This window comes from Ziziphus jujuba, chromosome 4 (genome assembly GCF_031755915.1).
Source record: "Ziziphus jujuba cultivar Dongzao chromosome 4, ASM3175591v1".
Lineage (NCBI taxonomy): Eukaryota > Viridiplantae > Streptophyta > Magnoliopsida > Rosales > Rhamnaceae > Ziziphus > Ziziphus jujuba.
In genome coordinates, this window is record NC_083382.1 from 25,823,888 (window position 1) to 25,838,534 (window position 14,647).

The 14,647-nt window shown below is 32.3% G+C and overlaps 1 protein-coding gene across 1 annotated transcript; it reads right to left on the minus strand.

Moving 5' to 3' along the window:
* Nucleotides 1–7,117: 7,117 nt before the first annotated feature.
* LOC107409508 (tricyclene synthase EBOS, chloroplastic) lies at nt 7,118–12,228 on the minus strand. Its single transcript, XM_048472399.2, has 7 exons — nt 11,975–12,228; nt 11,608–11,869; nt 8,843–9,209; nt 8,506–8,724; nt 8,063–8,201; nt 7,696–7,944; nt 7,118–7,594 (listed from the first exon to the last, which is right to left on the minus strand). The coding sequence occupies exons 1-7, from the start codon at nt 12,209–12,211 to the stop codon at nt 7,301–7,303; spliced, it is 1,767 nt and encodes a 588-aa protein (XP_048328356.2). The 5' UTR covers nt 12,212–12,228; the 3' UTR covers nt 7,118–7,300.
* Between the last annotated feature and the right edge of the window lie 2,419 nt (nt 12,229–14,647).

Below are 14,647 nucleotides of genomic sequence, written 5' to 3' on the forward strand. Positions count from 1 at the left end.
ATGTGGGATGGTAAATGTGAAAATTGGTATATTTCCCACGGTAATTTTGGAAAGAACGGTACGGTTGATCTAATAATTATTTTAGACGCATTCATACAGTATTGGTGTTCTGGTGTATGTATATGGTTAGCGCGCAAGTATTATGTCTCCCATGGTTGCCATTGGACTGTGGGCAGGCAAGTTTGATATTGGCCACAGCCGCCCCCCTCCTTGGCCGCGATGACGGTTTCAGCAGCGGTACTGTCGGGACGCCGAAGTGCCGTTTGCAAGTTTCTCTCTTTAATCTCCCCGCCAGTTGATGCTCAGGACGCTGGGTATCGTAGGGCATCACTGGTATATGGTGTGGTGCATCAAGTGTAATTTTCAGATAAAGTTTCAAACCCCAAAAGTGTTCAAAAATTATTTATTATGATTTATTACATTTTAATTATATTTGGGGTATTTATTTATTTATTGTTTATTAAGTGGTTTGATCCCTTGGTTTTCGGGAAATATGAATATCGGGTTTTGTGAATTGTTTTAAAAAGGGAACATTTCCAACGGAGTGATTAGTGAGAGTTTTGAGAAAAATTATTATTTTCAACTGTTATTATTTGCCAGTATTACTTAATTTCCCTTATTTGTTATATTATTATTGTTAATATTAAAGGTGTTCAGTAGCTAGGGTCACTCATTGAGATGATTAGCATCTCACATTTTTAAGTTCCGTTCCCTTAGGTGCAAGGGGTGGTAGACGTTCTTCCGGGGCGAACCAATTCTCCGCCGCTATCGTGTTTCGAGAAGTGCTTTTGTACTCCTTCATTTCAGTTGTATTATTTCTTTCATCTCTGTTGTATTTTCTATTGAATAGCACTTCATGAAGCTCTGTATACTATTTGGACACCTATGTTTTATTTATGCACTGGGTTGCTGTTATCGTTGTGAAGTACTGTAAATTGTGGAATCAATTTGTAGTTTTGTGGGAGGTATAAGGGGATGAATATAGAAGTGTGTTTTCAGTGCAGGTAATTTTTGGTAAGTCCTACCCTTAGGGGAGGTGCTGCCGGATTTTCCGTTAGAAGGTTCGGTGGTATTTCCCTGGGATCAGGGCTTGTCTAGGGTTCCGGGAAGGAATTTTGTATGGGTCCTGACACCCTACATGCTCTTCTAAACTCCTACTATATATAAGGATATCATTAAAGTACACAACCACAAATTTTCCAATATAAGCACACAAAACAAGATTCATAAGTCTCATGAAAGTACTAAGGGCATTAGTTAACCCAAATGGCATAACCAACCACTCATACAAACCATGCTTTGTTTTAAATGCTGTTTTCCATTCATCGCCTTCCTTCATGCGAATTTGATGATAACCACTCTTAAGATCAATTTTTGAAAACATGCATGCACCATACAATTCATCAAGCATATTATCTAACCTAGGAATAGGGTAATGATATTTGACAGTTATATTGTTAATAGCCCTACAATCTACACACATTCTCCATGTTCCATCTTTCTTAGGGACTAATAACACAGGTGCAGCACATGGACCCATGTTCTCTCTAACATACCCCTTTTCAAGAAATTCACTTACCTGCCTTTGAAGTTCCTTTGTCTCATCTGGATTACTCCTATAAGCTGGCCGGTTTGGAATTGTTGATCCTGGAACAAAATCAATTTGATGTTCGATCCCTCTAATCGGTGGTAACCCACTTGGAATCTTCTCAGGAAAGACATCATCGAACTGCTGTAAAAGAGAAATAATAGAACTAGGCAAAACAGATACATCAAGGTTAGTTAAATGATTCGTATATGTTTCTTTGTACATCATTACAATCACAGGCTTTCTACAACTAAAAAGCTTCTTCATCTCACTCTGTTTTGTATAAAAACTCTCTTTTTTCTTTCCACTCTTTTTCTTTTCTTTTTCACACACACTTTCATCCTCACCACTCTTTTTCTTCTCTTGGTGGTTGGATACAGTTTGATTGTGTTGTTGTTCAGCTTCTCTTCGCCTTTGTAAAGCCAATTGATCATCAAAAACTTGTTTAGGAGTCATCGGCATAAGCACCACTCGTTTACCCTTGAAATTGAAGACAACCTTATTAGTTCGACCATGATGATTAGTATCTCTATCAAATTGCCACAGATGGCCTAAGAGTAAATGACCAGCTTGCATTGGTACCACATCCCAAATAACCTCATCTTCATAATCACCAATAAAGAATGCAATCTTCATTTGCCTCTTCACCTGCAACTCTCCACAATCATTAAGCCATTGTAGCTTATATGGTTATAGATGCTTCATAGTGGGTAAACCTAGCTTTTCAACTATAGTAAGACTAGCAACATTTGTATAACTTCCTCCATCAATAATCATACTACATACCTTATCCTTGACTTTGCACCTAGTATGAAAGATGTTCTCTCGTTGCACTTCCTTCTCATCTTTATACACACTTAAAGCTCTTCTAGTAACCAATGACAAGTCCCCTCCAACTGGATACTTGTAATCTTCTTCATATTCATCACCAACATCCTCCAATGGTGGTATGGATTCATTGTCGGACTCTTCCTCTTTAGTTTCAATGTCTCCACTTTCCCGAATCACCGTCACCCTCTTATTAGGACATTGACTTGCAATATGACCCCTACCTTGACATTTAAAGCACATGATCTCTCGATTTCTAGTTGAAGATGAATCAGATTTACTTACTTGCTTAGATGAGGATGGTTCGACCTTAACTTCGAATTTAGGCCGTGTGGTGGCTTTATCTTCAAACTTAGGCTGATTTGGTTTCCATGTGGATGGGTTTGCTTTCTAAGTGTTTTGAGCAATACTAGGTCTTGTGGTACCCTTCCTCTTGAGTTGTTGCTCTACTTTGATGGCCATGTGCAGCATCTCCTCAATCTCCACATAATGGTGCAAGTCCACTTGATTTGCTATTTCCCTATTCAAACCAGCCAAGAAACATGCCATTGTAGCCTCCCTATCCTCCTCAACATTAGCCTTCATCATAAGGATTTCCCTCTCCTTATAATAGTCCTCCACACTTCTATTTCCTTGAGACAAGCTTTGTAATTTCTGAAAAATTCTCCTATAGTAATGGCTTAGTACAAAATGCTTCCTCATCAGAGTCTTCATCTCCTCCCATGTATCTATAGGTCTTTATCCTGCTTGCCTCCTAGAAAGTGTCTCTTTGTCCTACCATCCAATAGCATAGTCCGTGAATTCAACAATGGCTAATTTAATCTTTTTAGCCTCGGAGTAGTTCTGACAATCAAATACCATCTCAATTCTCTTCTGCCACTCGGGATATGCTTCTAGATCACTTTTACCTTGGAACGATGGTATTTTCATCTTAAGTCCTCCATAGTCACTGCCTCGGTCTAACCTCTCTCTCCCACGGAATTAGTTGGTTCCCGAACCAATGTCTTCCTCTTCTTCCTTATAGTCATCTCCCACACATTCCCAATCTTCCCTTCTTGGAGCATTTCTTTCTTTACCACGTCCATGAGCAAACCTTTGTGGAGGTTGTGGCTGCGGTTTTTGGATTGATGATTCCATCCTGTCCAACCTATCATGGATCTGCCCCATCTCCAACCGTAGTGCTCTTTGAAGTTCTCCCACCGTGGCTTGAATGTATAACCTTAGCTCAGCCACACCTGGAGTTTCATCCATGTTTTCTTTGCTTTTGTATTGCGACATGATTTTTCTGCAAAATTTGTTACTAAAAAAGAAATGCCTCACAACACTCTCTCATGTGTCTCGCTCAAATTCAAGGTCACTCGTGTTTGTACTCTAACTATAGTTCGTCTTTTACCCTCTATAATTCTCACATTTCTTGCCTTTTATCACTCTAGTAATTCTATTTGGTTCTTTGCAAATTAATTTCAAACTAAAACAAACTAACAAGTAACAATCCAAATAGACCTACCAAACAATTATGAAAATAAGGCTAAAAAGACAAATAGAATGAAAAGTAACAAGAAAAAGGCAACAATGAAGCTCAACAAGAAATTTAGCAAGAACAAAAGAAACCAAAATGTGAGGAACAAATTGGAATGAGATTTGCAAAATGGAATTAGTGAATATTCAACAAACCTTATCTTCGGTATTGATTTTCGCTTGTTTTTGGTGCTCCTCAAATCAACTAAAAAAAATTTCACAGCTTGGTTTCTCTTGAAATCTCAATCATTCGATGCCACAAACCACAAGAACAATTAAATTATTTTTTTTGTTTTTTTTGTCAACAAAAAGAACAAGCTTCATAAACTAAAGAAACCTCAATCGCACAAAACTTCAATGAGAATAGACCAATTTGTTGTCCTCAAAGGTTGAAAAAAAATTCGGCTTTTTTTTTTTTTTTTGTTTATGACCGTTCGGTTTGGTATGATCAAATGAGTGAAGAATGAAGAAGAACAAATAAAAGAAAAGATGCAAAGAAGAACGCAATGACCAAACGGATGAGACAACAAAAATAAAAAAATAAAAGAAAAGAAAACGAAGAACAAAGAACAAAATAATGACAATAAAGATAGATAGATCAAACCTATAATTAGAAACTAGCTCTGATACCAAATTGATACGAACCTAGAGCGACCTGCCTCTAAACCTGTAACAAAGATAGAATTAGGACCGTCTAATTACAAGCTATCAATGAAAGACCTCGACCCGTTACCTATATTTGAGGTAAGAACCTTGGTATAATGAAAACGCCACAATAAGGTATGGAATAACCTATTGATAAGTCGAATTTGAACTCCACAAGTGAAACTTGAAAAAGTTTGATAGAGTTTTTAGAAAACCAAGAGAATCACTCTTACTTTGAATAAAAATCGTAATCTCCTATTTATTCATAATTTATGTGCCTTTAAATAGGCAAAATAAATTACAAAACTTTCCTAAATTTGCTAAAAGTAAAGGTGGAATAATAATGGACGAAAATTAGGTTTAGGAAACCTAATTTTGATAGGTTTAGGAAACCTAATTTGGTTAAGTTTAGGAAACTTATGTGGTTAGGTTTAGAAAACCTAATTTAGCTCCTAGTTTCCTAATTTGAATGGCCTTTAATTCTTTGACAAATTCAACTCTAATATAATTAGGAAAGTAATTTAAAAACCTAATAAAAACTGTTAGGAAAGTAAATAGGCAACATGCCAAAATCCAATCAAAACATAAATAAAATTAATATTTTCCTAATTATAAAATTTGGCTAAGCTTAGTTGGATGCCATGTCACCATATGATGACACATCACCATGTTTGTGGAAGTCCATGCGTTAAACTCTCTTTCACGTTGGCATCCACCATCCTAATCATATGGACCAATTTTAGTTCATCTTCACTAATGAACTTGCTTCCTTGTGTCGTAAACACCTCCTGGATTAAACCATTTAGTGCCTCTTTCAATCTCTTTGCTTGTGCTCGAGTTATGGGTCCTGTAGACATTTGAAGTGGATCTGGGCTCCATCTTGAAGGGCTCTTAGTCATGTCCTCATCAATATTGCTATCTCTGGAAGTCGAGGTACAGCCAAGACAGTGATGGCTCGTGGCCTATATGCAATTTCACCACTCATTGATGTGGTTGTTGGTTCAATTTCAAATGTAAATCCAGCATGTGCTGAGGAGTAAGGATGCTAAGTTCTGACTGGTTATTTTGTAATATCAGCAATTGATATAATGCTGTTTATGAATGACCATAAAATGACTGTGTCATGAGTCATTTGTTTTCTACTCTCATGATAAAGTGATAAGTCATTTGTTTTCTACTCTCATGCCAAAGTGATTGAAAGGGTAGAGCACGTTTTGCATCATCTTTCTTACATGACAAGCTTAAGAAACTCTTTCTTGGGAAATCTTATGTTTGATTCTCAATTTTAAACTTTTTCATTGCCTTTTAGTTTGCTTTTAGTTTAATGGTTATTTTGTAATATCAACAATTGATGTAATGCTTTGATAATGTGTATAATGCGTGTTTCTAAAGTTTGATTTAATCATTCTGTGTAATATTCTCTCTTTATAACTTTGTTGTGTCCATTGTCTATGGAAATAATTTATTGATCTCTAATGGTAATTGCAACCTTATTTAATGATAAGTAACATGGCAAAGAGAAGATAACATAAAAAAAAAGGTGGAAAAAGTGCACAAATTTTATTTAATTTTGATTATCGATGAACCTTCGGTATTACCAATAGATGTTCTCAATTCAAATTATAACAATTGCACACAACAACTTCTATATTTTGCATTTCCACCATATGACATGTTAATTTAAACCTTATTTAATGATAAATAAAATGCTAAAGAGAAGAAAACACAAAGAGAGAAAAAAGGGCAAAATTTTGATTTTTGGTTGATTACCAACTAGTCATCTGTAATCTTTCCAAAAATTGATAAGATTGCTGAAAAAAGTATGAATAGCTTCCATCAGTAATACCGATGGTCCACGGTAATTATCAATGAAAATCGTCGATAATCTAATATAAGACTCTACGTATTTGCTGAAAAAATTGCCAATAGTTTTTATCGGTAATTACTAATGGGCCAATGGTAATTTACATTTATCTAATTTTTTCAAAACAAATCTCCATAATTTAATTTGACAACTTCAATAATGTGTCTTTCTACCAAGAACATGCTAAATATAACTTTATTAATAATCCTAAACAAAAGAATCCATAAAAAGTTTAGAAAAAGTGAGAAAGTTACAAACAAATTGATTATTGAATTTTCGCAACACACCTGAAAGAAATTGACCGAATTTATTCATTCTAAGAAAGCCAAATGTAAAATCTATCAATGATTTACTATAGAGGTAATAATTCTCTTTTTTTTTTTTTTTCAAGGAAAACAAACAACCTTTACCTGTTCAAATAACTCAACAGCCATTACGCACAGTTTAATTAGCTCCATGAAAGATGACATTTTGTTTTTTTTTTTTTTTTTTTTTTTTAATGGATAAGTGACATTGTATACTGTGTACCCTATATGTGGATAAATAAATTCCTTCTTTATTATCAAAAAACAAAATAATAGATTCCTTTTCCTAATTCGAGGAGACCGGCCCCAGCCCAGATTTTGTTAGGTGTATGCTATTATCTCATTTCTTAGAAATATTAGTAATTGTAAATGCAAAAAAAAAAAAATATATATATATATATACACGTACACATTTTGGTGGATTCTCACTTAATTTATCATATGAGTAAACCTTTCATATTTTAGGGATGCTTTGTAGACAAGGCTACATTGCCTATAACCCACAATTTCCAATTTATCTATATATTTTGCAGGTAAAGATGTTCATTTTCATCAGTCAATAGGATTAATTATCAAAGATAAGACTCGGTTCTTGGATCGTGTATCTGGGGTTCCATGCCCATCTCCATACTGGTAAGTGCATTGTGCAATCCGAGCAAGGTTAATTGCTGTATCAACATTTTGCTTTGGAAATGGAGAATCACCATCAACCATTTCCATGTTCATCTTCTTCCAAGAATCTTCGATCATAGCCTGCAAGTATTTACGAGCACATTCCTCAGAAACATTGTTATCACGCATGCTACAGGAGATTGAATTTGCCGTTTCACCCCTCTGAATTTCAGCCTGTACATGTTCCAAACAAAAATTCAGTAATTGTATTTCCAGATTATATAGGGAAATTGGCAGCATAAGAAAGACTAAGTTCATGGCATATGTATATATACCGTCGAAGTAGCCAAGTCATTGGAAAGACGAAAAATTATGGAAGGCCAGCGCAGTAGATTGTGATGATTTTCCAAGCACTCAAGTGTTTCCTGTGTAATGTTTTCAAACGATAGGAAATAGGCATGGACTAGTAGGACTACCCCAGATGCTGATATCCATGCATTTTCAAGGTACTCTTCAAATGTTGGTGAATATTTGCTTTTACTCCACTTTGCTTCCTTTAGGAACGCTTTGCACAAATCGGACCACTGAATCACACAAAGGTAAATTATTAATTAATCTTATATTTTTACAACTGCGAATTAACAGAACTAAAATTCATCAGCATAAATATGTAAAATAAAATACATTGTGAAAATTCCATACCGCTTTTGTTAGGTAAGGAAGGACATTTTCTCCTTTGGCCTTTAAAGTTTCATAAACCATCTCATTGACAGTGTTGTAGAGAGCAAGGAAGCATAATTTCATGTAGTCTGGAAGAATTTGGACAGCATTTACATCCCATCTGGAATGCATTATTAATTAAGAGATCCAAAAATATGATTTATCAGTAATATATAGAAAGATTATAAGAAGCACAAATATATACATATGTATATATATATATATATGAAAATTCTATGGTGAAGACGGTCCGCATGAGGACCGTAATATTAGTGACGGTTTTTCATAGTATTAACGATGGTTTTTTAGAAAATCGTCACCAATACTGTGGTCCGCATGAGAACCGTCCGCACCATAGACGGACTGTATATATATATATATTATTTATGCTATGGGGATTGGTTTTAAGTGGATCTAGTTCTAACCTTTCAACGGAACTTGTGAAAAGCTCCAGTTCTTCCGGAGTACCATAAGCATCATAGACATCATCAATTACGGTTATTAGAGCAATTACTTTTGTTAACCCTTTTCGGAGATTGCCCAATTGCGGTTCACAAACCATTCCTAGAGCCCAAAAGAAGCTCTCCATCAGTCTGTCTCTAGTGAAGCTCAACTTGCTTGCTAACTCAAGAGCCTTCCACCACCTACAAGTAATGGCACAAATGAAACCAATTGTCATATTCATTTTTCACTACCCAAAATTGCTAAGATGCCAAAAAACCCATATATATATATATATATATATTATATTTGCAAACATACCTTGACATGTCTTTCAGCTCCCTCTGTAGTGTGGATTGCACCATGTTGAAATCCAACTTAGCGAGTTCCAGTAGAGCTTGATTTGCATCGAACCTTTTACTATATGCCTCAATGGACCATCTAGCTTCTAGCTTTAGCATTCTGTGGTGCAAAGGCAGCTCTAGTGCATGGTTTACTTGTTCCGCAAGAATATGATTTGCATCAAGATTTTTGAGATGCATTCTTGTGAATTCCTTGGCCTCATCTAGCAGATCTTCTCCTTCAAAAGCGAGATGTGAAGCTTCATACAGACTCAGCAATCCTTTGACATCCTTGCCAAAGCTTTCCTTGAAATTGCCATTCTCATCTTTGAAGCTCTTAAATATATCTGCATTCACGGTACATTCGACACAATCCCATTAGCTTGTGTGGATCCATATTAGTAGTATTAGAAAGGAGTATTTCAGTTATATAATCAAGAAAATTGCCTACTTAAGGAACTATTCCATTGAAAAGGTCAAATTAGTTAAATGCACTTAACCATCTCTTGTTGAAGATCAGGAGCTTAATGAGACTTTGAGTTGTAGTCTTTAATTAAGCCATGTATGCAATTACCCACTGGATTTATACTTTTCGACATATATAGCATTAGTTTTTATTTTTATTTTATTTCATTTTTTTATTATTTTTTTCCCCTATAGAAGATCAAAATTTTAGTTGTTTTTATTTTGTAGACACATAAAATCATGGACGGACATCGGTAAGGCGTGCCCCCTCTCATTTTTTTTTTCCCTTTAATTTTTTTTTAGTATTTAATGCTATTTACTATTTTATCCTTAAAAATTTAATAGGGGGCCCCCTGCCCATCCTATCTCTCCACCCCTACTCCCTCGCTCACACGATTTTCCTTTTCTTTTACATTTGTTTTTATAATATGTTTTTTCTCACTTATATATATATATATATATATATAGATATATATTTAGAGCAAGGTTACGATGCATACGGTCTGCATGCAAATCATAGATATTAACGATAGTTTTTTCAAAAACCGTTATCAATATTCATATACAGAAAAAGTATTAGTAATGATTTTTTTAAAAATCGTCGTTAATATTTATGGTCCACATGCAGACCGTAGCATACCCTTATATGTATTCAATTCTCCTATATGCAATCAAATATTTTAACAATATGCCTATTTAACTTAATTTAAATAAATATATATATACACATATATATATACAAATACAATTATTTAATATAAGTTAATAAAAAAAATATTTATAACATAATATTCTAATTTAGCTTTTGTTCCAATTAATAGAATTTAAGCTGCAACTTTCTTTTTCTAATTACACACTTTTTCTTTTAATTTTTCATTTTGATTTCAATTAATTGTTTAAATCCTAACAAAAACAAAATTTTATTTTGTTTTTTCTCAGTGAATACGTTTATTTATTTATTTATTTATTTTATAAAGATTCGCAATTAATTTATTATGTATTTCCAATGAAATTAATATTTTTTACACAAATAAAAGTTTTAAAAAATAAAAAAAATTAATTTTTAATTCAGAATCTAATTAGTTGGACTACAACTATTTTCTACACCATAAATTAATATAATAACATATATAACGGCAAATATAACGGTGTGCTCCTGAACAAATTTTCTGGATACATCATTGCATAAAATTAGTAGTGTTAATACATGAAAAAAAAAACCCAAAAAAAAAAAATAGTTTGGTGTTAACTTTTAAAAGTTTTATTTTAAAAATAAATAAAAATGATTGGTAAATATATTTTAAGGCTTAGGGCCCATTTACATACCACAAAGAATAAGAAAAACAAGAAATCCGACGAAACGACCACTGGGAATAAGTCGTCCTTATCGTCTTGCGCCCACCCCCCCCCCCCCCCCCCAAAAAAAAAAAAAAAAAAAGAGGGTCGTCCTTATTCTCTTGCCAAAAAAACAAAAAAGAAAAGTCGTCCTTGACTCCTTGATGTTGTAAAAGCCAAGTCGTCGGTGATAAGACTTTCGAGTATAGTTTGTAACTTGGATACATGTGGCTCACCTAGCAAGATCTCTTTTGTATAGTACTTTCCATTTTTTTTTTAATTTTTAATTTGTAATTATTATTTTTTTTATATTTAGTTTATATTAAATTTTTAATCCATAAAATAATGGTATATTATTTAGAATAGATAAGTTGGTAAATGACTTATGATAATAAAAAAAAAAAAAAAAAGGTCAACGATTAACTCAGTGCATATAACATTATTAAAAGGTTAATTTTCATAGTTTTTGTCAAATAATTTTTATCTTATTAAAAATTTCACCCAAAAAAATAGTTTAAATAAATAATACCACAACTCCACTGTAATTAAATTCATCTGAAAGTAATATTCTTTTCTTTTTTTATCAATTTTATTTATAAAATAAAAAAAATAAAATAAAATAAAATAGTCAATAAACCAATAGAACTATTTTAAATGTTAGAAATTTTTTTTATTAAAAACTCTATTTAAAAGTTAAAATTTTTTTTATTAAAAAATAAAAATATTTAGAAAAAATCAACAAACACTTTTTAATTAAAAAAATAATTTTTTAAAACTATTTTAAAAAAATTTAAATTTTATATATTTTTAAAAAAATTTTATTTTTAACTTATAAAAAATTTTATATATTTTTAATAAAAATTTATTTTTAAAAAAATCTATTATATAAAATTCTACCTGTTACAACTTTTTTTTTTATTAATTATACTAAACGGATCCTGCTACCTGGAGAAACATGATAGCCATGCTGTCTGAGCAGCCTAAAACGTAGAGCGGCAGCGTGTAGACATTCCTGATCTGGCCTCACATTAAAGTTGTAGATCTTATCAACGGCTCTCCTTATATCATCCCCAAATCGGTGCGCTAGTCCAAACCGTTGGATTTCGTCAACCAATTCAAGTTTGTTCAGCAATGCAACGTTTTCGTTATTAATCATGCGTCTCACTTCCTCCTCCAACTCCTTAACCTTTTCTTTGTATTCTTCAACCTGCCAAAAATCAAAATTCCAATTAAAACAGTATGAACGTTATGAAAGAAATAAATCCCACATGATATTTATCCAATTTGGTATATATAATGTTAAAATTCTGACCAAATGTTCATTGTTTAGGGACTGCACAAAATCGTAACTCCAAGAGCTTGGCTGGAAATTGGCTGATGTCCTCCTGTCTGCGGTTAAGTTAGTGCCTTGTGTGGTGGCCGAGCAACGGATTGACAATGACGGAGTAGTCGACGGAGTACGGCGGAGTCGTGGTATTGGGGGGATGGATGTGGTCAGTTTTTTTGTTAGGAAATATGAACTGGGCATGCAACAGAGTTCAGATGCCATAATATTAATGCTGCTGCAAAAACACTTTGTGCATTGTCACGACCCCCACCACAATGCTGTATTTATACTGAGTCACTTAGACTATTTCGTAGGGATTTATTATTTGACTGAAAAATAAAAGTCAAAATTATTATGATCATTTCAAAATGTGTTGCTTTCGCTCGAAGGCGCGTATGATAATTGTGGCTGGGAGACTCCCAAACTATGTACACCACAAATTTTATATGTCTATATGCCTTTTTATAGCTATTTATTTATATTTGATTGTTTAAGGTGCCATTTAGTAATGTGATTGGTTTTTATTTTTTGCTGATTATGTATAAGTTGTTTATCTAAAATAATGTATGTTAGATTTTGCTAGATAGCTCAATTAATTAAAAAGTTGAATGAGAGGAAAAAAAAAAAAAAGCATAAAAACTAATTGAATAAATAACATTTCAAAATTTTTTTTTTTTTTTTATATCCTTCAGGTCCATAATTATTTGAACTGTCTGAGAAACATTCAAAGTAATCAAAATTATACACAATTAGGAAAAAGGAAAAAAAAAAAAAAAAAAAGACTACCACATTTACCAAATGAAACGATATATTTTGCTTCTGGTTTTTTATTTTATTTTATTTTTTGCCTTTTTGAAAGGAATTTTGATTCCGAATTTATATGTGGTGAATATTTCACAAGTTAAAGATTTTTTTATTTCCATTTCTTAACAAAGGGACCGATAAAACTTTCTAACTAAAAGATTCCACGTCATTTTGTGAAGATGGATACACGAGACTAAAAAATAACGTAAAATAAAAATCAGCATTATTCTCTCTGAAAGAATTTGAAGTTTCGAGAATGTGCAATGTTTTTCTATATATTTTAATAATATAGTATAATATTTTCATTGATTATAATAATTTAGGTCAAATAATGAAAGTTAATAATTTTTCCTAATAGAATGTAATACTGTCTGGCACCCATAATTTAATCCAATTTCAATTGAAGTCCTCAAAAAAATTGTTTGTTTTCGTCCAATTTTAATTTGAATACTATATATATATATATATAGATATATATTAAAAAAAATAAAGCTAAGATTAAAAAAAAAAAACCAATATCATGTCTGAACTATTTGATCCATCCTTGTGCTCTACATACCTATTAAGAGAGAAATAAATATATGTTTAGTTGAGAAATGCTTTGTCTATTTAGCATGTGCTTGATCATATGGAATTCCAAAAACAATTTTGATAACAGAAAAAGAAGAAGACCATTTTGCGAATTTCATATATGTTTTATAGAATTCTGAACTTAAAATCAAAACTTATATTTTTTGAAAATCAAAAAAATAAAATAGATTGAGAGCTTGAGACAGAAAATGAAAAAGGTATTAGATGACGAGGAGAAATATAGGAAAAAATTAAAGAAAAAAAAAAGTAGAAAGATTCCATTATGCTTTCGTGGTTTTGAGTAATTGATTAGGATTGGTATTTTAAGTACTAGGCATATAACATTTGAAATTTGGATTACATTTTAATTTAACATGCATTTTCAATCGTCAGACAAATTATAATTAAAGACAAGTAAATACGTGAAGTACTACAAGTAAATCACCAAGAGTCTTTTATATGTCAATTTATATATATATATATATATTTTTTTTTTCTAGTCAAACTTTCATATGTGAATATGGAGGATATTTATAACAAATTTTTATTATGCGACTATTTGTTTTCAATATTTAAAAAAAAAAAAAAGGTTATATAAGTAATTAGTTGGATTTTAATATTTAAACGTGTACATATATATATATATATATATATATAGTTGTTTCTAGAAAAGTGTCCGGACGTGGTATTGTGATGAAGCAGTGAGACAATAGAATGGGACGAGAAGTTCAAAATCGAAAGCATGACTCACCAGAAATAAATAAATAATGAAAAATGATAGAAAATGAAACATCTACTAAGGCATATCAGAAATTTAGAATTATGATAAAAAAACGAAACAGATTCTTGAAGGATCGACCACCTGTGACCCTGTTCATCCTCAAATTTCATTGTTAGAATAGGACCAATCAACACCCAGCCCACACAAACGACAAGCACGATGTGTTTCAATTTGAATGCAAACAATTAGGCATCACAATTATTATAAAGCGATTCAGCGAAAAAATGAAAATTAATATAAAGCTGGGGACAGAAACTGTGATCCTTATCGTGAAAGCAAAAATCTCTGATTCATTTGTAAGAAAATCTACATTATAATGGCATATATGGCTTATAGTAGCGGCTTGTCCAAATCAAACTGTACTATTTTTTCTTGATCATAATAAATAAATAAATTTTACTATTTTAAGATTTGCCACTGTGTCCCTCCCTTAAACCCATAAAATGTGTTGGATGTAAAGTTTATCCTTTTCTTATTTTTCGTGGTGGAAAAAAAATAATAAT

What these genes read in the sequence shown, in the direction of transcription:
- LOC107409508 (XM_048472399.2), bottom strand. Translation starts at nt 12,211, where the DNA reads ATGGCATCTGAACTCTGTTGCATGCCCAGTTCATATTTCCTAACAAAA. An exon ending in CCCTAAACAATGAACATTTG is followed by an intron (nt 11,870 to 11,974) that starts GTCAGAATTTTA and finishes GATTTTTGGCAG; the next exon opens with GTTGAAGAATACAAAGAAAA. An exon ending in ATGACTTGGCTACTTCGACG is followed by an intron (nt 7,595 to 7,695) that starts GTATATATACAT and finishes GAACATGTACAG; the next exon opens with GCTGAAATTCAGAGGGGTGA.